This window comes from Atractosteus spatula, chromosome 3 (genome assembly GCF_055471065.1).
Source record: "Atractosteus spatula isolate fAtrSpa1 chromosome 3, fAtrSpa1.hap1, whole genome shotgun sequence".
Lineage (NCBI taxonomy): Eukaryota > Metazoa > Chordata > Actinopteri > Semionotiformes > Lepisosteidae > Atractosteus > Atractosteus spatula.
Genome location: NC_142708.1, coordinates 36,951,210 through 36,975,901, shown reverse-complemented (window position 1 = coordinate 36,975,901; position 24,692 = coordinate 36,951,210). Strand labels below are relative to the sequence as shown.

The 24,692-nt window shown below is 35.5% G+C and overlaps 1 protein-coding gene across 2 annotated transcripts in view; it reads right to left on the bottom strand.

The window, feature by feature from the left end:
• The window catches only part of prkg2 (protein kinase cGMP-dependent 2), a 44,538-nt gene that overhangs the window by 4,577 nt on the left and 15,269 nt on the right, over positions 1–24,692 (bottom strand). Inside the window, exons 5-17 of one of the 2 annotated variants that reach the window (XM_088911314.1) lie at positions 22,593–22,698; positions 22,444–22,507; positions 18,846–18,923; positions 16,629–16,723; positions 15,946–16,014; positions 15,389–15,487; positions 12,878–13,028; positions 12,286–12,422; positions 5,046–5,135; positions 4,505–4,646; positions 4,112–4,275; positions 2,994–3,116; positions 627–689 (exon numbers count right to left, since the gene is read on the bottom strand). In XM_088911314.1, the coding sequence (XP_088767440.1) occupies positions 627–689; positions 2,994–3,116; positions 4,112–4,275; positions 4,505–4,646; positions 5,046–5,135; positions 12,286–12,422; positions 12,878–13,028; positions 15,389–15,487; positions 15,946–16,014; positions 16,629–16,723; positions 18,846–18,923; positions 22,444–22,507; positions 22,593–22,698 (1,381 nt within the window). The remainder of the gene's footprint in view (positions 1–626; positions 690–2,993; positions 3,117–4,111; positions 4,276–4,504; positions 4,647–5,045; positions 5,136–12,285; positions 12,423–12,877; positions 13,029–15,388; positions 15,488–15,945; positions 16,015–16,628; positions 16,724–18,845; positions 18,924–22,443; positions 22,508–22,592; positions 22,699–24,692) is intronic. The other variant, XM_088911315.1, reaches the window with a different exon arrangement.

Sequence of the window (24,692 nt, the reverse complement as noted above, 5' to 3'; positions counted from 1 at the left end):
CTCCTCTTTCTTTCATGTTGCCTTTGCATCCAGGTTCCCCTCTGGGAGGCAAGTAAAGCTCACTTCCCCGATGTCAGGATGGCAGCGCCACCTCGACCCTTTCTGAAGAGGTTCTCAAGTGCGAGCCAGAGGGGACCCCCGGCCACATTATTCTCGGGAACTCTAACTTACTCGGTCCCCTGAAAGTTTATCCCAGTTGCGAGGCAGCACCTCAGCGAGTCAGGGGACTTTTTTTCTTCCTTCGCGAGCAGCTTTCTCGTCATTCTCAACCCCTCGAGCAGCGCTTCTTAAAGTGGTTCTTCCAGTCAGGGGTTCTTTCTCTTCCCCCTTGACGGATTCGTTCCCAGTCGTGAGGCAGCACCTCTCATGCGACTCTCAGCGAGTCAAGGGGCTATCTCCTCCTTTCTATCCCCTGAGGGCAGTGCTTGGTCGTGAGGCAGACTTTCAAGGTTTACCTCAATAATTGGCAACATTACAAATTGTTATTTTAAGTTAAAGAAATGCTTCATAAATGCTTTCCAGCTTAGGTCTCTGTGTGGAGAGACTGGGATATTGCTGATCCATGAAATACATCTCCTATCTCAAACTCTGAACTCTATAATAAATTTTACAACATAATGACTCACCTGTGTTTCTTAATATCAGTAATTCCATTCTTCAAGTTTCCCAGGCGTTCTGTTGGATTCTGTCTGTTAATCAAAAATTGTTAAACAATTGGTAAAAATTGATAAAAACATAACAAGAAAAAAGATAATAAAAACTTTAATTAAATTAAAATGTGTCTATTAACAGCGGAGTGGCCTCAAACAAGACTAAACATTTCAGCAGCAAGACGTATTAGAAATAAATTATAATGAAGTGCACTGGCAAGGAGAGATATGGGTAATATGAATCATAAAGGTGTAAATGGAGATAAAATACTTCTTTTTGGATTCATGTTCTGAATACAATGTCATCTACTGGAATGAATATCTATCTTTTGTTACTTCCTTGTTTCTCTGTCCAATAATATTATTTTAACTCATTATTACCCTGACAACTTGAGAAATTACTGTGTTGTTTTTTTATCTTATTATTGCAGTCCTTGACTTATTATTGTTTAATTTTTTCATTAATTATATAACAAATTAATGTTTTCAAGTTCTTTCAGTTTAGTTTGGTTTTTAACAAACACTGATGGTAACAAGTTTACAGATTGTGATTTATTTTATACAAGATTGTATTAAGCCTCAAGTGGGCTAAAGGGCTTGAAAATGAAGCAGAAGTTGCTTCAAATTAATAGCTCATTTAGGAGAAGAACTGATGAAAACTCATTTTGATGAAGAACTACAGAATATTCAGAGAATTATTTCATAAGAGTCCCAATTTTTTGCTTTGGAACTGCTCAAATGTTGTTGATGTTGTTTTTAAATTTTTTTCAAATTGTTTAATGTTGTAGACCAGTGGTTCTCAAACTTTTTGGACCAAGTCCCACCCCTAATCCAACCAAAGCATCCAAGTACCACCTACAAGTCATCATCTCATAGGAACCCCAGAAAGTCTCAATGACCAACATGAGCGCGCGTGCACACACACTCACACATACATATAATAAATATTATAATAATAAACTTCGTAGCGCCTTTAAAGGTGGCTTCTCAAAGTGTTTTACAGAAAAAAAAACAGTAACAACAACAAATAAAAATAATAAAAAAGCACAATTTCAGTGAGAGGGGTGAGCCTGTTTAGTCGAGCAAAGCAGATGTGAATTAATTTTTCGAGCCTTGATACAATTCACAAAAGAGTCTAACAGATTTTAAATCGTCAGGCATTTTCTTGACAGCAAAGGTCTCGCGGTGGATGTTGCAATGTGCCCATTCATTTCTGGAGCAACCTAATTCGTGCAACTACACCGCTGTGTTGGCTTGTCATCGCTCTAGCACCATCTGTACAAACTCCGACACATTTTATCCAGTCGATGCTATTCTCTTCGATAAATTCATTCAGAAGCTGAAATATGTGCTCTTCTGTAGTTCCTGTTGGTAGCGGTTTACAGAACAGAAAGTCCTCACGGGACGTACCCTTAAACTCGTATCTAACGTAAACGAGCAAATTGGCCGACTACAGACTCATCTAATTGCAGTGAAAAGCATCTGCTCATCTTAACGCGCTCTATCAGCGTACTTTTGATATAATCCTTCATTTCAATAATTCTATGAATGACTGTGTCTTTCAACGGGGGCAGCAGGTCGAGCTGTTCAGCAGCTTTTTCTCCACACCTAATAGTGTGGGGCTTACCTACTTTAGGAATCAGCAAGTTTGCATTTTTCCGCGTTTCCGTTTTTATTTCCGTATTTAAGTTTTTATTTCATGCGCATGGGAGCGAAACACAGAGACGCTCGGTGTATTTTTCTCAAATTAACTTAGAACAGTTCTTAAATATTTTTCTGTTATCTATCACACTTTCCTGTGCTCACAAGATTACCAGCGTTCGTAGCACGTATTTCTATGCATTCTTGTGTTTACAACGTTGGCATTGTTCCAAAATCACGCACATTCTCTTACTTCCCTATTTGCTGGAGATACAGTAGCTTTTTTTAAATACAATTGGTCACTTATGTCCGTAGCACGCATTCCTATAGAGTGGTATAGAATTACAGAGTATCTCTTGTGTCCACTGAAGTAGTAGCGCACACTGTATCGTAGTACGTAGGCTGCGTATTCGACATGTGTTAAAATACAAAATATGAAAACCCGTCCCGATTTTTCAGCGCACACAACACAGTTCCAGGGTCATTTGGCGTACCACCTGGCGGCACTCCACGTACCACTGCAGGTACGCGTACCACAGTTTGAGAACCACTGTTGTAGACAATGAACTGTTTACCTTCAAAGAGATACCCTAATCAGACCTATGGCACAGGAAGTTATAGAGTAATGCTTTAAAATGTAAAACTGTGCCTGTGGTCATTATGTTTAAAGTGTTTCTGAAATCAATCTGAAGATAATCTTACTTGCAAAGCTTTCGAATCAGGTCCTCAGGGCGTCTTGTTATTTTCTTTGGAAAGTCAATTTTTTCAATACCTTTCAGTATAAAATTGTAGGTCATCATCTGATCTGATCCACAAAATGGTGGGCTGTTAGAAAAAATAGTAACAAATTGAATTGATTTATCCTTTTATCCCTTTAATTCATTGTGTAGATTCAAAACTGAAGTCAGACTTTTTAGACAGTGATTTACAAAATATACTGTAAGTGATTATATTATGAAAGATATATACTTCATTATACTATTCAGAATAATCTAAGTACAGTACATGATAATATTCTAGCTTCAGTCAATGATATACTAGCAACCGGACTAGAGAGGAAAAAAAGACCTTCTTGTCTGTTACAATCCTGATGCTCTAAAACTTTGCTAGGTAGCTAAATACTACTGGACACAGATAATTAAGATAGTGTTTCAATTGATTTATCGACCCAAATGGGGAACATCACTTACATAAATAAGTATTAGCTAACACAGAATGGATAAACAAAGATTTTCTACACTTTTTCTAACAAAAAAAGGGAAAGTACAATAACACTTTTCAATCGATCAAAGATTATGTTCTCCTAAGATTTGAATTTTTCTGGAACATTGCATTTCCAGTGTCTGTTTTCTTACTATAGGGCAGAGCAGTTGCTCTGTGGCTAAGGATCTGCACCTGTGGCTGGACGGTAGCTGGTTCAAATCCCACAGCTGGCAGAGGAATCCTACTCTAGTGGGCCCCTGAGCAAGGCCCTTAACCCCATCTGCTCTAGGGGTGCTGTACAATGGCTGACCCTGTGCTCTGACCCCAAGCTTCTCTCTCCCTGTCCGTGTCTCAAGCTGGGGTATGCAAAAAGATAAATTCCTAATGAAAGAAATTGTTATGTTATTGAAAACGTACTGGGAAGGTAAAAATCACAGTGTATCACTGCTATTTTTAATTAATTATCCAGTATTTTTTTATTTAATAGCATAATTCACAATAAAACAATGTATTGTATGTTCCTGCAATGAATATTTACACATATGCTTTCGGGAAAGATATTATAATCCTCCACTTGTAAAAGCCCTCCAAAAAAATCTAAAACAAAGCATACTAACTTGCCCGTAAGAAGCTCAAATACCAAGATCCCAAGTGACCAGAAGTCCACGCTAAAGTCATGGCCTTTATTCAAAATGATTTCAGGTGCAACGTATTCTGGGGTTCCACAGAATGTCCATGTCTTCTGTCCACATTCAATTTTCTTTGCAAAGCCAAAATCAACCTTAGATTGAGAAATACGAAAGATTTTTTAACACTATGCTTTCATAAAAAAACTCAAACAAATAAGCTTTGTATCAATAGATCATATCAAGTATTTATGAAAGTCACTTAAAGTTACTTAATTTGTTTACTATATCAATTTAACAAGGTGGTACATCTACAAAGTACTTTTATGTGCATTCTAGAACTTAAATGTTTCAGTATGTAGTAGAATACTGGAAGAAATTTACCAATTTAATATATCCTTCTGAGTCTAGCATGAGATTTTCAGGCTTCAGGTCTCTGTAGATAATGCTGTTCTGATGCAAGTAATCAAATGCTTCAGTCACACAACCAGTGCAAAACTTGGCTGTATGATCATCAAAACTCCCCCTGTAATTAAAATATAAATGAAATGTACCTTTGTTGAAAACTCTGTTAAAAGCATTCATGACATTAATCAGGGGTGAGTCACATACTGTATATACTGTATCATGTTTACATGCTCTGTCCACACAGTGCTTTGCAAAATACACACATCCTTCTAATAATATCCTTTTTTGGTAAATTAAAAAAAAGATGTATACCCATTTGTAAAATGAATATTTATTTAAAATAAAAGTTTAATTCTTTCATTACTTCTTAAACATATTTATTTTTATGTTATTCCCATATACAGTGTTTAAAGAATTATGTATGTCTCTCATATTGTACATTTTTACATCTCATATCCCTTCAATAAAAAATCAAAGGGGTGTCTCAAGCTATTTTCAATATCCCAGAGTTATTTACCTGTCACGTAGGAGACTCCAAATTTCCCCTCCAAGACAAGCTTCCAATAACATGTACACACACTTGGTGTCTTTAAAGGTACGGTACAACCTGAAACAAATGGTACAGTATAGCAGTGATTTTGTTTTTTGGGCTATTCTCAATAAATTGCACTTGCTATACCTCAATCATTATATTTCTCAGTGTTTGAATTCAGACCTGCTACAGATCTACAGCTTTTGAAAACAAAGCTGAGTGCAAAACAAGAAACAACTAATAATGTGGATACCGCCATTTATTTCTGTCTAGCTGCAGCTATAATGGATAATTTAATAACATCTTTGTATGTACATCAAGAAAAATAAAACAATATAAAAAAATAATAAACTAATACCAATTATTTGGTAAGTTGAATGTGCAGGTATGCATAAACATATGCATGCTTACTGTTGTAATTTCACAGAGGTGTGGCAATGTAGAGGGCCGGAGCTTCTACTAGAGAAGCTTGTTTTTCTAAGCAACCACAGCTGTAAGAAGTATATGATATGAGGAGCCACAGCTGTGGGCAGTCTTATAAGTGCAGACTGCTTATTTCACTGAGGAGAGCAAGCTAGGCTACCTTCCTAAGCTAACCTCAAGACAGAGAGATAAGATAGTATATCCTGACTAATATGCACAGTAGTGAACAGTAGTCCCAGCACAGGTAGGGCAAGGCAGAAAACCTGATGAAGCCAGACCATATGAGTCCACCTGACTCATGATGAGGCATGGCTATTAGAGAGTGAAAGAAGGTCTATTATCATAGAACGGGTCAGTGTCTGTCTGTGTAAGCATCAGCCTTTAGAGTCTGCCACTGTATGTGCTGTGAGAGAGTCGGTCTGTGCTGTGTGAGAGCAGACGGCTGTTTGTTGTAAGTTAAAAGGCTTGCCATCTGTGTGACTTATACAGTAGAAAGTGTGTGACTGCATGTGTGAGCTGAGTGCAGACTAAGCAGGCTACAGTTCCACCCCAGGAAGGGGCCACGTAACTAGGAGATTAGGACAAAGACCACCTGGTTATAATTCCCACAGGGGAGTTTACGAGAAAGTGAAAGATCTCCCCCGGATGGGGAGATGTGAGATTGAGGAACCCAGAGGCGATAAGATAGTATTTGTAGAAAGGTTCACCCAGAAGGTGAACAACTTAACAACAAAAATCCCAGGGGGAACTGATATTTAATCACAGCCTATTCAGTAGACACAGTGGGAACAGGGCTGTTTGAACATAAGGTCTGCTTTATGAGTGAGGTTTATGTCAGCGAGTGAAGTCCAGAGAGCAGGATTATAGACAGGAAGACCCTCACGTTTGACAGTAAGTACAAAGTGATGGAAGGATCTTACTAGCTGCTAGTTTCTGGCACTGTGAGAACCAGAGTGCAGGGGTGTAATAGAGGGGCCCTCACTACATATGGAGTAAAGAGTGATGTGAAGGGGTTCTGTCTAGCTACTTGCCTTTGGTTGGCTCTAAGGGGTAGCACTGCCCTATTGATTGCACTGGAAGAGAGTTATTTCCCTTAAGTGTTGAAGGAATGTGGTGGTGACAGAAGTGTGAGGACACCACTACTGCATATGTGTGTGAAGACAGTGAGGTTTTGGCATGAGGGAGGAGCACCAGAAGCTATAAATGAGATGAGTGGAACAGCGTGGTACAGTTGCAACGAAGATGCAGTGGAAGCTGTGAGTGAGATATGTGTAAAGGCAGTGGTGGCTGGACACAATGGAGAGGTGTACCAGTAATTTACAGAGTAAAGGATCTCCCACTGCTACTTCTCAGAAAAGACTTATGAATATGAGTGATTGAGTTCACTAATCTCAGCAGTTCCCAAAAGTCAGAGATGTATGACATAAGATGTACTTTATTGTGTCATAGCTGAATTTTTTTTACGGACACACAGCACTTCTGTACTTCTGAATACATCACAAAAACATTATACATCACATCTATTGCACATGCATAACTTGTTACAACATAGTCATGACATATTACACATATGTATTTTCTTTAAGCTTAATCATTTTAGAACTGACACAATTGCATTTAACCTTGTCATTTAAGCACGTTAATTGCTTTGATAGATAAGGGAACAAACACATATTTGCATCTATTTGATCTACAGAATCCTTAAACGTTTGCCAGAGGGAAGAAGTCTATATTCAGAATTACGAATAAAAAAAGTATCTGAGAATTTTTTTCTGCCTGTCTAATCATGGATTGTTCAAAAATTTTGGAAGAGTACTGCTTCACTCCCATAATCTTTATAGACAAGATCGGTGATTGTTGATTAATTGGACTGATATATTACCAAAAAATACTGCTATAGGATATCTAATAACACTCTCAATGGTTAAAGAGGAGTATTATTTTCTGTCCAATTCCAAACACTTTGTTAAAAAATATCACCCATGCTGAACTCTGCAGCACTCTCAGCCTGAGACTCTGAAGTTTGGAGCAAACAATTAGATTGCTGTGTATGTATATTCCTAAATACGTATATGAATTAACTTGGTTAATACGTTCTTTGTGAATCACTACACATTAATGGTCACCAACAGCTTTGGGTTCGAACACCATTTCTTTAGGTTTTTTTACATTCAAAATAAGGTTATGTTCGTTACACCATTGCACATATGAATTTCAGACATATACATAGACAAACTGCTTTCTCTATACACTAGGTCAACAGCTTATCATTTGAAAATTTAACAATATAGTTGCCTTGACTACAACTTGAGTATTCATTTGCATACAGTGTGAATAGAATTGTTGAACTTCCACAGCACTGAGGGGCACATACTGTATACTAATAAATTGTAATTCAAAGAGAGTCATATTGACTGACATATGGTGTACGGTTTGTTAAAAATGAATAATATTAATCTGATTATAATAAGATTAAACTTCTGTTTGCTTATCAATGGATGGTGCTGCAGTGTATTAAATGCAGAACTCAAGTCAACAAATACCACATAGGCATTGGGGTCCTTTAGGTGTTTGACAACAACATGCATAATGCTGTTAATTGCATCATCGGTGCCCTGTCTGCATTTACAGTATATGCAAACTGATACGCCTCCAGCAGCTCACTTCTCAGCTAAGCATAGAAGCTATAATTCTTTCAAAGCATTTCATTTCAATAGATGTCAGAGCTTCAGGTCTAAAATTGTTATTGTCCGAGGGACAGGACTTTTTAGTCTCCGGTATAATGAATGGCACTTTTCCAGTGTGCAGGAACATTTTACATTTTAAAAATGAACGCATCAGCAGACATTTTTAAAAGAAAAGCTGAGATGCCATCAGAATCTGTTGCCTTTGTTGCACATATGTGCTTAAAACATTTTGTGATCATCTGTGGTCACATTTTGTAGCTTTTAACACTGCTGTCAGCTCTAATAGAATTTGATACACTGGTGCAAGCTCCAGAAAAGTCCTGTGCATGACAGAATCCAGGCACGAACTCAGAGGAGGTTATGGAAGGACTGAGGCTTTAGTGATGGCTCCCACACTATTGTATATTCTATTAGCAGTAGGTTTCTGTCCTAAATGCTTGACTAAACTTACACAAACACATTTTGTAATATAAGTAATACACTGTATTCGGAAATTAAAACATTTTTTTATTGATTAAATGGACACTAGTAAATGATGTAAATCCACAATAAATAATTTATGGTGGATTTACATGAAATTGAATTTGCATACATTAAATGTTATAAAATGTTACTACATTATCAAAGAATTGTTTCCACATAAAAAAGGAAAAACATTCAAATTAAAAGAGCAGAACTACTGTATGTAAACTGTCAAGACACTTGCATAACAGTGCACACTGTAAATGATAAAATTACTTAGGTTGCTTACAATTCGTTCAAATTAACACATTATTTCTTCCCATCCTCCTATCACCATCATTTCAGTAGTTCATCCATCCATCTATCCGTTTTATAACTGCTTCATCCAATACAGGGCCATAGGGGAGGTGGAGCCTATCCTGACAAGTAACAGCCGCAAAGCAGTATACACTCTGGATGGAACACCAGTCCATCACACGGTACCCACATACATACTGTACACACACCCACACCAGGCCAATTAGAAGCAAATTAATTGGACAGCATCTTTCATCAGAGGGAGGAAGCACACACAAACAAAAGGAGAACATACCCACTCCACACAGATAGCACCCCAAGTCCGGAATTGAACCCAGGGCCCCAGCATTATGAGAAAGCAATGCTAACCACTACACCAACATGCAAAGAATTTTGCAGAAAATGTTGTTTATACCTCTAAAGTCACTGCCTAACAGGTCTGTTTTTTTTTCAAATTATTTCTGTAATACATACTAGAGGAGGCCATTCAGCCAATCTAGCCAGTTTGGTAGTTAGTAGCTAATTGATTCAAGCATTTCATGCAGTGATTTATTGAAGAACCCAAGGTGTCGGCCTTAACAGCATGGCTGCATAATTTGTTCCATACTCTCACATCTATATATGTAAAGAAATGTCCCTTATTCTTCATTTAAGCTGAACTTCAATGTAGTTTCTACTTGCGTCCTCTGGTTCATGTTAAACTGGGGAGTCTGAAGAAGTCTGTTGGGTTGACAATGTCAATGCTTTTGAGAATTTTGAATACTTGTATCAGGTTCCCTCATAATCGTCTCTGTTCGAGACTAAAAAGGTTCAGTTCCTTTACCCTGTGGGTGTACCTTAAGAATGTGTCTGGAGAACAGTTGCTGTTCTCTGGACTAATTCAGAAGCAGAAGTATATTTTCTATAACAAGGTGACCTAGATTGTACACAGTATTCTAAATTAGGCCACTTGTGTGTTTTAGAATTTAAATTTAATAGCCCTTGATCTAAATTCTACAATTTTAACTAAATATAATTATAGTTTGTGTTTTTAATGACATCTCCTCTTTAAATAAAGACAGTTCTTCATTTAGAGATGCAATGGTAGATGGCAGAACTAGATTTGTCATGATTTTCTAAACATATGGTCTGTTCAGAAAAACAGAAACTAGAAACTAGAAAACATATATTCATACTATAAAACACTGCCCTTCTGTCAATTGTTTCTATCCATTATTTTCTAGAATTAAAAGAGTTAAAACTTGTCAAAAATATTACAAAAAGGAGCGACCCAATAAAATAATAGTGAGTAACTCATATATGATCCACAATTCTATATAAATGGTCATTAATGATTTGAAGTATAATAATTAATGATAAAGAAAAATCACATATAAGTAAATAAAAAAGTGACTTACTACAGCAGAAGCTTGTAAACAAATGTTTATGACCTCAAATAAGAAATAACACTCTATAGACAGAATGGTTAGGTTTACCATAATTTTAAATATTACTTTTTTATTTTTCTAATAAAACTGTAATGACTGTTTTCCATACCTATAAAACAAAATGTTCACAAGCACCCCAACATTCTCTACCCAAAGATCATAAATGTTATTTTATATGAGGTGTAAATGTGGCAAAGCCAAAGGATGTGTTAGATATGAATAAGTGCAGCTTCAAAGTTTTGTTATATAGATATGTTATAGTTCCTACCATCCTGAGTGGATATTTACTCTAGAAATTAACATTTTGTTATATTATATATATTATATATTGTTGTTGTTCCATATATACTGACGGAAAAAAGAAACACAACATTTTCTGGAATGAAAATTCTATAGTTAAAGCTTATGTACTTTCACAAGAAGTTAATTTGTTTTAAGCCCTCTGACCAGCAATACAGCTTGTGCAGTGAGGCATTGCAACTTTCCAATCACACGAAAGCTCATTAGGTGCACTTTAACCCAACTAGGTCCAGGTGGAACAATGCCTGATCAGGTCACCTTTAAAAAGGCTCTAATTCAAAGCTTAGGTCACTGCAAGAAAAAGGCCACACTCAGTCAGTTTTCTGTGCATTCCATAATGCCTCAAATGTCACCAGAAGCAAGGGAGAGTGCCATTGGCATGCTGCAGGCAGGCATGTTATGTGCCAGCGTTGCCAGACACTATGGAGCAATCCCCTCCACTGTGTCCCAACTGCAGAGAAGCTTTCAGCAGACTGGCAGGACAGATGACCGTCCAGGATTCGGTCGCCCTCCAGTGACCACACTAGACCAGGACCGACACATCAGACTGGTCCATCTGAGAGATTGTTTCAGATCTCCCACGAGTACTGCTGCTGAAACTGCCAGCAGACAGAATGCCTGCATCAGTGACAGGACAGTGAGGCTCCATGCTGCTGGCCTTAGAGCAAGGTGACCTGTCAGAGGCCCTCTGCTCACACCTCCTAGATGTCACAATCAACTGGCTTGGGCCAGACAGAGGCTGCGATGGACTCGTCAGCAGTGGTATCAGGTGCTCTTCAAAGATGAGTTGCTCTTCAGCCTGTTCCACACAGACAGGAGGGCCAGAGTGAGGAGGAGGAGGAGTTGGGTTTATTTTTCCATCAGTATATTTTGGAATATGTTAAGTAATTACTGACATTTTTATTTTAAAAAATATTTACAATATACTAATTTTGAGGAATTAAAAATAAAAAAATAGTTTGAGACCATGTATGAGCAATTTGTTTATATTGAAATATAAATATGAAAATAGCAAATTTCACATTGCATCAGTCGGTATGAGTTTTAAGGCAATCACGCTGGCACAGTACATTTGACCTCTGAGATATGCTTTTGGTTCAATAAATAATTGCTTTTAAATGGAAGTACTTAACTGAAGTTTGGGAAGTATAAAGACAGACAAGACTGTCTCAACCAATCGACTTTCACTATATACAGTATATAACTCTTGCACACACTTTTCATTTGCATTTTTTATATTCATCCCGTCTCCAACCCATCTCACCTTTGCAGTTAGCCTTTCGTTAACTTCTCTCTCTTGAACCTCCTCATCCTAAGTATCTTGATTATACTTAAATACTCAATAAAAATTTGCTAAGCATCTGAACCTTGGATGTCGTCATCCTTATGAAGTTCCAACACGTGTTCAGTTATATAATGTTTATTCTTGTATACTGCACATTGCCTGCATTTTACATAACTAGATTATTTAGAATATTCATATGGTTAATTCATCTTGTATAGGAAACAACTGACTCAAAAAACGTTATGCTTTATTCTTACAAATAAGCACTGTAATCCATAGTCAAAGCTCTGCTGGAACTAAACCCCCTGAAAAATCTACACACTGTTAATATAATGAAAACTTACTGCACTATAAATGGACAGCAGGTTTCCTCCAAAATCTTCCGTTCTGAATGGATATGCTCCTCTTGTCTGGTATCAACAATGTGCTTCTTCTTGATACATTTCAAAGCAAATGCAATGTCTTCATTTCGTACTTTAACCTGCAGTAAAATATTTATGATAAAATTAAATGTTTTAAGCACAAGTACTTGCAAAAAACACAAGATGACTATAAACAAACAAGTGTTAATGAACTTTCACATCATTTCTTATCTATTCTAAAAGAAACAGCATCTTCTTTTAGATAATGAAAAATATATTTACGTAGCACTTCTTTTTTTAATATGGCCTTCAATTCCTTAATACCCAAAAACACACATATTTGTTCCTGTGTTGTACAGGCTTAGTAATGTAGGCAATTCTTTGTCTAATACTACAGTAGATTAGAGGCAAGAATATAATACAAAATATAGAAAGATTTCAGTACAAAGTAAAGTCAGCATCTATATTAACACATTTGTTTATGTACAGTACAGAATACTTGGCCTACCACACATAACTCAATGCTTTGTATTGTATGTCTTACATTCCAGTATGCTCTGTACTCTGAACATACCAGTTCTACTCTGCCAAAACCTCCCACCCCTAGTGTGGCAATGACTTCCAGGTTCTCGAATGGGGAGCTGGATGAGAAGCTAGATACTTTTTCCTTCAGCTGAATCAGCTCCAAGGAAAGAGCAGGAGCCCAGTGCATACAAGTTGATCTCCTACAAAAGGTGGGTATGAAAGAGAAAAATAAACAGAACTCTAAGGACTAAGACACACAGTAGAATCACAACAACTTACGAGAAAACATTAATTATTATTTTTGATGCATCTGATTTCACAATAAAAAGTTAAACATTATTAACAATAGACATTCAAATTGATGCAAAACCTTTAGTCCATTTTCTATAATTAACATTTCCTCTGGATACATTTCAAATTGCAAGTTCAAGAACATCTGATACAGGTTATGATCTAAAGCTATGATCTTAAGGGCTAATTCTTTGACAGAGTAACAAGCTCCAATGTTTACTTCAAAATAAATTACAGCCATAGTCTGAAAGAGGAATTTACTACTGTGCTTGAAAAAAAACAGACGTGAAGCAGCCACAGATATCACAAAAACACAGGGGCAAGGAGAAGAAAAGCCTGCCCCTGCTTCTCTGAACCCCCATGCTGGGTGCATTTGATAAATCCCTTCTTGTGAAGGAGGATCTGCGTCACCGATTGAAATGGCAACTTACTGAATCACAGTGGAGTCTACCAGTTCAAAACTGAAACCACAATACCAGGGCATCAGAAATAAAACCAGTGCTTCTCGCTTCTTCTTCATAATGTTTGAAATGATAATGTTCAGATTTCAATTGCTGAGATAGTAATCTCAAGTAATCTAATTTATACATATAAAGACAATAATTTAGAGACTGAAATTCCAAGGTTTTGAAACATGGTAATCGTTGAGCCTAAATAAACCACAATGCATACAGACCTTTTGAGAGTCTATCAAAAACAGTATTATAATGTATTCTAAAACTAAATAAAAATTGATTGGGATGGAAAGATTTCAATTTCTTTTTTTATTTAACAGAATATTCATTTTCTCTGAGATATACCACTATTAAATGCAATAAACCTCTTGATATAAAGGCTGAGAAGGAACCCCAAATCACCACTACTGTATTGAAGACTTACTTAAGTCTTGAGAAAACACTTAAAATATTACATTTCATCACATTTTAGGTTGTCTGAATGTCATATAAGCCACATTATCTATCTACATGAGATCTGTTGTGGCTACAAACATGCATAACATTTTTGCATGCCTTTTGAGGTATTTGGAACAAATACTGTGCATTCTGAGTGGCTGCCACCTGCATGTAAACCTGAAAAAAGCACTGTATTCACAATGGCCTATTTTGTATATATGAGTCTGAGTAATCCTGCTTTGTGAAAAAATATTAATTTAATATTTACAATACTGAGGCATATTAAATGAATAAACATGTCAATATAGTATACAAACTAAATTTTATTACAGGGACAAGGGGCCTGGGCATTACTTGGGATTCGATGCCAAGCAGTTCATGTGACAGCATTTTTAACCTCCTTTTTAAATACAATGTTTTTAAAGCCACTATGTATAATACGTTTTACAATCAAAATAAAATTTTACACAAAAAAATGTGTATACTATACTTAATGAAAAAGTGATATTCTGTTAGTTTTACTTTACAGTATGACTAGCTCAGGAAAACACTATTGGGTTAATGCATATTTAGTTTTGTAATGTTCATGTTTGAAGATTCTGATTGTTTTCTTTGCATCCAAACTAGGCTTGATGAATAACAGGTTGTTTTAAAAGAAAAAAATAATGTTTTACATCGAGTAAAAAGTGGTAAAACTGGAAACCTTGAGTAAATCACTGATACTGATATTGTTCAACCTTATACTATTGATTGTGTCTTTACTTTCTGCATTGCAGAGTAAAGGCTAAATTGAGCAGAGAGAATTGCTTCCATCAATCAAGCAAATAACATTATAAGCACATTCATGATGCAGATAAGCAAATTACATATACTTTAACACTACAAGTGATCTTCAGCAACTACAAGACCAGTCCTATAATTAATATCAACATCATTAAATGAAAGACGAACAAAAAACTTTTAAATAGTTTGGTTCAAATCTTCACAACTGCCGGGTGGTTGCTCTAGCCTAGAGTTTTCTGCTTGTCTGACTTGTGAGACACGAGCTTATTTAGGAGGCAGAGATACCTAAAAGGGTGAGGCCATAATGCAATTTAAAACCACAGCAGCAAAATAATGTGTAGCATGTACTGTACTACAAACAAAACAAGTCAAACCTACAAACTGCTCTCTAATCACACATTCTAAAACCCGGTACTTGATGGGTTTGTAACTTGATTGGTGGATGGGTTGAGGTTTTAAATTGTTCTGGGCCTACTATAAATTTATGCTACTAATTACAGTTGAATGAGAGTTTCTCATTGAAAATAATTAAATTGAAAAACAATTTCCAGTGTCAATTAGTCTTCATATTGTCTTGTACTTGCATTACTTACTTAGCATGCCTTTTTTCATCAGCTCTTGTGAGATTTGCCACATACCCTTGGAGATATTTTTGAAGTTCATCATAAGTCCCAACAGTTTGATTAAATGTCCTGCAAAGAAAATATACAAAGAAATAACGGGAACAAGTCACAGAACAGTTAGAAGTAAGATGATCCAAGCCATCTAAGCGCAGAGCAATGTCTGACATATATTCTATCCTCTCTATTGTCAAGCAAATTTAAAATGTGTATGTATATTCTTATTTTTTATTATTTTGTATTATTTAGTAAATCACTGATACTGATATTGTACATACATTATAATATTGATTGTGTCTTTAATTTCTGCATTGCATATTGTATGTTCTGTGCAACCATTTAATTCTTTGGAATCCTCTCTTAATGGTTTGAAGTTCCTGATAATCAGGTATAAATCTAAACATGGAAGACCAAAGTATTTAATCAATAATAACACAAAATAACCCTTTGAAGTTAACTTTGAGCTAACTGGAAGCTCTTGAGTATTGAGGCCCCTTCTATTGTTTGTCCACAGATAGAATATTACTTACTCTCGGTCAATAACAAGGCACTCCACATCATTTTCATCAGCAATTATATTGGCAGACCTCACATCATCACTGCGAAAGGGAGCAGATTTACAGAGCATCAGGCACACATCAAACACACTTTAAAATAACAAGCCTTGCTGTTGAACTCTTTAGAGACTGGAGTTCAAACAGAATTTTATTTGTCCACTGCCTGAAACCCTGCTGATACACATTTATTGTGCAAGAGTAGAAAATACTACTCTAGACTAATATATGTACAGTATACTGTATACGATAGTGGAAAGAATACTGGGTTTACAGATATAAAGGGATTGAAAAAGGTTAAAAATATGTTTCAATCTCCACAAGTCATTTAGGATACTTTTCATTTTTTATTTTTCTTATAATCAAGCCACAAGAATAACTCGACATTATTACATTACCTGGCTGTTCTCACCATTTAACTTTAAATAAAACAAAATCCAACTGAAAAGAAAACCTTTCATTTCTCAGACAAAAAGAGTTACAATGAACTGTGCTTTTAGTTTTTTTCCATATCAATTATTTTTTTTAATAAAACATGCCAACAACAGAATTGCGTTGGTTCTGTTGTTGAAAATCCAATAAAAGGAATATATTTTGTAACAGTTTAGGGTGGACTGAATACAACCTGTGAGCAACAGCCACAAATACAGCAGTCTGACCTGATCAGAGCCTTCTCCCCAAAGTAGTCTCCTTTCTGTAGAGTCTTTATCGTTTGGGGTTCCACATGGTCCTGTGTGCTTTGGGTCACTTTAACCTGAACCACATCAACTGACAAGTTTAATTACTAATAAAGTTTGATTTCTATAACTATAATACAATTACTCCCTAGTCTCATATTGATGCAACTGCAAATGACCTATTGCAAAAGAAACTGGATGTTTTTTATTTACATTATTGACAAAATAAATCTGACTCATCAGTAATGTTACATTCTACTAAACAGTTTTTGTTGTTATTTGATTTTTTTTATGTATTTGTGCATGCATGCTACTCCTGCAATTTCAGAATTATCATCTCCAAAGTGTAACATTGAATAAAAAATAGCTCTTTATAATTATTTTCTCACAGTTGACATTTTAATTTTTCCACTTTTCTTTTCCGTAACTCACTTTTAGTGGGAAAGTCCACAACATACGTTTTGTGTGCAGTTTTGAAATGTTGTTCTATATTTCCCTTTTTCGCGTGGACACTGGCATTGCAGATTTGAATACGAAGGTACAAAAAAATAATCATGCTCCCATTCCTTGTGGTAATGGTAAGTTTTCGGTCTCTTTGCTTCATTATTTTGGCTCAAACACTATCAAACTATCAAATAGGCAATCAAACTTATCAAACTGTTGGTGAATTTGTCACAAATTTGTCATTTGCCACTATGCATTTTAGCGAACATGGTGTTCCTGCGGCAGTAACCAAGAGAACGTTATTGGGTAGCACACACAACACTCTTTATTTACAGAGCTCTTGTAGCCTTTTTTCAGTGTGAGCCAGCACTCAGGGAAGAGACTTTTACAACCCAATTGTCCAGTGTTGAACACACACAAGGGCAGTAAAATGTATGACATTACACAGATTCATTACACAGATCTTAATGAATTTTTAGTCTAATGAAAAAAGTAAATAGTCAAATGGACTGGTCGATTGCGATTGGCTGGTTGAACACCCCTGCCCTAGACAGACCTGAACAAAGAGAACTCACATTATACTGACTGTTGCACTGTTCAAACCAACTAAGGTGAAGTGAAAGAGTGATGATGTGAGAAGGAATCTCCTTTAGGGCAAGAATGTGTTTAGTGAAGAATAAGGGCAGTCTTACTGCTTAGTACAGTACATGGATGAAGTTCTTCAGCCACCCACTTTGCTTCCTGCAAGCCAATCAGATGTATCATTGTATCATTGTATGCCAACCAGAAGAGTGAGTTTTCCATAGAGTTCCATAATTAACCAAAAGGTTAAGAAAATTAGGTCTTTCCACAACCAGTTCTGTCTCTTGACATCTGTGGGATCAACTCGCTAATTCCATCAATAGTAGACAACCTCAACCTGCCAACCTTCGCTAGCTAGCTGTAGCTGCACAGAAAGAGTAGTAGAACATCTCAAAGCAGTGTATCCATAGGCTGATCAGGTCTTTGCCCCAGTGCAACCAGGACTGAGTTTATTCTCTGGGAAAACCACAATTATTATTAATCAACTTGGGTGACATTTGTATCTACAGCTTCCACCCATTTATAAAGCTGGGTATTTAATGAAGCAATATTAGCAAAACACCATTCTCCGGAGTAAAACAGCAGTGCTCCACACAATAATTAAAAACAACCAGAGCCCTAACCACTGCACTGCTCCCTACTACACCTAAAACTAGCCTGATAATGTGTCCATTGTGACAACATATCACATTTCATTCTAAAATCCTTGCATTAATTTTTATCTGTATTTTTGTTTAATTTTCTATTATTGTGTTTTAACTATTTCACTAAATCATTTGGGAATACACCATAATTGTAGCAGTGTATTATTATATATTGCTTTCTCTTTAAAGTATCATTGTATGCTGACTATATCTTCCTGTCAGAGTACGTAGGGATTTAGCACATGCATATTTGTCTCATAATACTCTGGTAGTGTCTGAATCTTGCTTCTATCTTAAGTGTCTAGTTACTTGCCCATTCCAAACTGATTCTATTACACTTTTATGCCAATGCAATCCCCACAGACATGGCTGTAAGTGTTAAAATGTTCTATAAAGTCTGGTGTCGAATTGCAAAATGAGGCGAGTCTGGGGTCCATTTTAGGGATTTTATTGACAGACGGGATATGGGAAGACACTGAACTATAGGTTATACAAGAAGAGACAGTAAAGAATCAGGTTTGGGAATTACCTTTCCTTTGGCTATAATGTAGAAAGTGCTTCCTTCCTCTCCTTCCCTGATGACATAATCCCCTTTGTCATAATATTCCTGACAGCAGAGGAAATAGAGGTCTTAATTCAGACATTGATTTTTCCAACCCACAAGACACACTGCCACCCGCAGTTCCACTTACTGGCATAGAGAACACTGCTTTAGTAATTATAGTATCTGTTCAATCAGCAAGACATAGTCAGCTGCATGCTGCACACACAGAATTAGTGAGGATGATATATGTTTTCTGAAAGAAAATCTCAACATGAACATGTTTTATTTAAGTCTGTCAGCAGACAAAAGCTGGTAATATTTGTTTACTATTTTGACATACCTCTGGGATATCCTGCAGCTTTTATCACAGGTATTAACAGAAAAAATGCCAGAAATATTACTGTGATCATTAACTTAATCCTATCTCACCACAGGGTTCATTGAGTTTTAACAGTTCTCCTGTGTCATTGTTTTAATAAAGATAAGATCCATATCCTGTGCTTTTTTACAACACTGTGGTTGTGTAGTTCCATTATTTATAGAGGGCTTTCAGCACTTTGGAGTGTTTAAAATATTGTGAGCTAAAACATTACTATTTCACTTATCCTCTAAGACTTAAGAGGAAGCAAGAGACAGCAAAGAATACTGAATAACTCCATGGCAATTATCTAAACAAAACACTGGAATAAAGGTTTAACTCAAATACTTAACTTTAATTACATAACACTGATTGTAAATTATGAAATAAAAGATCACCTTCAGTGAATGTATGCAAAATGCCTTATATTAGAATGCAATATTAAAACAGGAAAAATTAAACATAGTGACAATGTTTGTCATATTCTCAGGGAATGAAAACAGTGCAAAAGTAGCTAATTTCAAAAACAGCTTTTTTAAATTAAAACACTTTGAAGTTATATATTCCGATGAACTACCGTAATGCATTGGATAAAAACAACACAAATAAATAATACAATCTAGCATAGGTGAGTTCAGATGCTAATAGCAATCTGTCATGTTCTTTCAAACATTCTCAATACATCACCCTCTCCCCAGTGGGATACAAAAATGTGATTGTTTATCACTTCATAGAGATGAAAAAGGATTTACTACCAGTCTCTCTCATAACAACAAAATAAGACTACTCAAGAATCCCACAGAAAGCAAATGACTAAAGAATATTATTGCAGCTTCTGTTTAATTACTACATAATTGCTACATAGCAAAATGTAATAGCAACACAGCAAGTGACAATAGCTCAGAGTAGCCATCTGCATCTGGAACCTTTGTTGTTGCTGCTTCTCTTTATGCATTCCTTCTGCTACTGCATACATACCAGACTTCATTACCCACCCACAAACCCCCAGACATTCTATAATAGCTCCTTAAGGACAGACTTAGATTATATCACATCCAGTGCAGAAACAGCTATTGTCATTTTACACAATTTTGAAAATTAGGACTGTATTAAATAAATGAAATAAGATTTTAATTAAAGAATATTATAAGGACACTATTTGTGGAATATCAAATTACAAGAAATACCCAACTTTGCAAATTGTAATGTTTGCAAATGGGTGAAAAGATAGGACACTATCTCCATCAGATTTTAATGATAATTTCACAATAATATGCTGAAAAGGCTGTGCTTGTGGTTTAGATATTAAATTTAGTGATTATGTATTGTCTAATCTTACCATATTTGTAAAATTGCTTGTTTTTTAAAGTTCTATATTATGGTTCCATAATAAAACTAGATATTATAAATATAAATAAAACTATACTAAACTATAATAAAAATATAAATAACATTAGAGATCGTGCCTTTGATAATTTTCTTTGCCAGTGTAATTTGATAATAAATAAGATTCCCTGCAAACTATGGGATCCAAGCTAATCTTTTTATTTTGTGGAAACACCTTCTAACATTTTTGAATTAAACAATTCTCTACCAAAACAAACTTCAAGCCTTTTTAAAACTCTTAGCATTCAGAACTTCTGAATATTTGGTCTCACAGGCTGCCAAATATAATTCTTTTCTAAAGTCAGTATAATAATGTAGCTCATTATTATCTGATTATTCAACTGAAACATCTGTGGTAGTATTAAGTTACATACTCAATATTCCACAGAGACTGAATATAATCAAGCCCATCAGAAATTAATGAATAACAGAATTCTCCCAAACCACCCATGGGACAAGAAACTGAAAGGAATGTCCTTGAAGTTTTCATTGTAAAAGTATTTTTAAAAGGCTATTATAAATTCAGCTGAGAAATCCCTCTATTTTATAGTCATAGTTCTAAACGCACCAGTATCAGCTGTTGAGCTACACTGGCAGTCACAGTTTCATGTTTAATTGATCATACTTCACATAGATGAAAAGGCAGTACAATTTGTCTCCAATTGGCTAGTAGTTAGGTGTGCTAATGGCAGAAATCATAACCGTAATGATTTTGTTTGTTACAATAAAACACACTGTGATTCAACATAGACATTAGAAGATTACAATAAAATATTTTGCTTTGTTGACAGGAGACCATAAAATAAAGATATTGAAAGACTCTTGACAATAAAATCCATGAAGTCAAGATCACTAGATAGTATAACCTCAGGAGGCCCGGTGCAGCACTTTTGGTACAATGCATCACAGTGTGGAGGGGGAATTAATGAGACTCCTGAGGCTGAGAATACAGTAACACCATTGTTGGGAACTGAATAAAGATGCAGTTATTTTATGCTTGTTTCTGTCTGATGCAATATGTCTCATACTGCATGTATTTCTTTGGGTTTACAAAAAACAATAGATTATAGTGCTAGCTTCTTAAAAAGTTCAGTTAATTGTAATTAAAACATGATATCGTAACCATGCTTTATGGGTGCTGAGAATTCTCTGTGAACATCCACTTTTACTAAATTAATTTAAGCTTTCATTCTTTTTTGCTGTCCATTCATAAGCTCTCAATCATCTTGGCTTCACATCTATGATTCTTGTATCAGTAGAGAGTCACTAGATGAGGATATGTGTATTTCTTTAAAGATCAGGGCCATCTGGTGTTTTTCAACTTGTAAGTCTCATGATGCAAGCGAGACAATCAGATTTGATCATAAAACTTATGCAAATATAAGCAAGGTTGTACTTGACAAGTTGAAGGGATTGCTGCATTAGTTGGTTCAATTTGTTTGAATTAGTCAGTCATGTACAGTTCTTAGGGAACAGTGATCATATTCAGAGGAAGACACCATCCAGATCTGAATCAATTATATGGAATATAGGGCTCAGGCAATGCCCCAAACAAACAACTTTTTTCAAAATATTTTGTGGTCTTCACAGCAGAAACTTTTGTCTTGCTCTCAATGATAAATCTTAGAAGTAAATGCATATAATCAAGACTGATTAAACCACTATAACCCATGTGAAGGATCAGAGTCACGCATCAAGAGATCAGAAAGCAAGCACTTCACTTGATTGACCTTACACTATAAAGACTAGCAAACATGAATTTTCTTGGCCATCAAACTTGTTCAGTTCAGCTTATGGGAAACATTTGCTTATATTATAAGGAGAAATGTCTGAACTTACCACTTCCAAGCAGTCAACTATCTTACAGAGTTTGTCTTCTGGCAAGTTGGCTAGCAGAAAAACACTTAAAAAACAACAAAACAAATTTTAAGTTTACTGAAAAAGAAAACATATAACTAAAGATTAACACAATCTTACTACTGAGTTACCTTCGCAAAAAGTTTCTGTACTGCTCATGTCTTGCTTGAGCAGTCCTTCTTGTAATGTTCTGGAACACTTCCCGGTCCAAGGCCCATGTTTTGACATTGGTGACAGCTACAACAAGATATGATGTGTGTGAGGGAAACATATTTCTTCATATCATTCATGTAACATATTCTATGCACATATTCTACCTAGAGCTCCATAAATAGCCCAACTCAGAGAGTATAGCCATAAAATATTATAGTCCCAAAGAAACAACAGATGTTTCCATTTGTCTAAGAACAAAGAACCAGAGGCAACTGTTTTTGGTGTCTGCCTTCAAGTCCCAGCATGCCAAGTGTTCAGATTAATTTATAGTTCTTCAGTACTTTGTCAGCTAATATCAATACCAAGGTAATTTTTTTAATTTAGTTAGGAAAATAAGCTCCTCTGACTTTATCTAAAAATGAGGTATAGTGCCCACAAATGAACAAATGCTGAGTATTTTACCCTTCATAAGAATTATACATGAAAACATTCAAAAGAAACTTTCAAAAAGGGGTAAAATATTCATAAAACAACGTGCAATTTGACAAAAATATGAGTTGTACAGTATGCAAAGTATAAATCTACCTGATTCTTCAACATCTGAATTGCAGTATGTCCTAGGAATAAACATTTCAGACAATACTGTATATACCTTTCTCTGAAATAGACAAGTAGTTTGTATGGTTCTAGAACAAGAGCGTTTGTTTTGTAACTTGTTAAGAGTTCTTTTAACAAGCAACAACAGTAATCCATACAATTTATTGTATTTAGATTTTAAGATTTTTATTATTTATAGAGTATATTAAATTTTGTTTGAATAAAGTTACTCATGAAACATTCATTCTAAAATTGCAAAGTAATGTGTATGCTCAGATTAGCAAAGACTGTAGAAACTGTAAAATAAATTAAAACTTCTGTTTAATTTTCACTTGTGTCCCCTGGTTTGTGTTTTAGTGTTGATTCTGAAGTAGGTCATAGTAGGGTTGAGTTGATAAATCAATAACTTTGAATCAAGCCCCAACATAGTTATCTCTTTTCAAGACTACACAATGCATCACTTTAAGTCTAGATATGTAAATCCTCTGGTTCAAATTTTTACATACAAAATTTATTTTTCATACAAAGACAGAAGAAGTATCAGACAAAATCAATACATTACCCATTTATGCACTGTTTACAGATTATTATTTTTATATTTAATAGTTTCAACATATAGTATTGTGTGTGTTTGGTAATCATATTGTTATAATACACACTATTTTACAAATCTGAAATTTATACAGTGTTATTTCACATAGAACATAAATTTATTCACAAGCCAGTGGTGATAGTGGCCAGTGGTGAAGCCGCAGGCAAATCATTACGTCATAGCGTGTCATACCGCGGTACGTGATTGGCTGGCCAAAATGACCGACAGGGGCGTTTTGAATGGCTGCATCTGTACGTTTACTCTTTATACATTTTACCGTTCTGTAGGTATTGTGCCATTAAGATTTCTCATAAAATTCAGTTGTAATGTTGTACTGTGATTTACATTTGACTGACACAATGTCCTTGGATTCAACTGCACAGAATGACCAGATCAGCATTAAGTTGGACATAGCTTCAGGTTTCATGAATAAATCTTGCTACACCAAATACGATTATGTGCTTCCCCAAAGGCACAGTTACACCAGAAGAAAAATGTGTAATTAAACCATCATATCAACGGATCTTGTTGTGGTCAAAACATCGCTGTTCATGGAATAAGAAGTGTGGTACAAAAGGCACAATTTCTCAAAATCTTTTGTTTCACATTATGATTAATAGTATTTTGATTTGTAACATAATTAATTTTATTTAGTTTTTATCTGATTAATTTAATTTTTAATTGGAATTTTAATATTCCAGAAATAAATACACTGACAGTTGTAATGCTGCATGGGGCTGCCCACAACAGGGGTATAAGTTCTAAGTTATAAAGTACCTTTATAACACAAAATATAAAGTGAAAAAGATGTTTTTTATTCAAAGAACTCTTGTCCTGTGGTGAAAATAAGTTTCTTCCAACTGGTCTCTGGGGAAAAGAACAATCCACT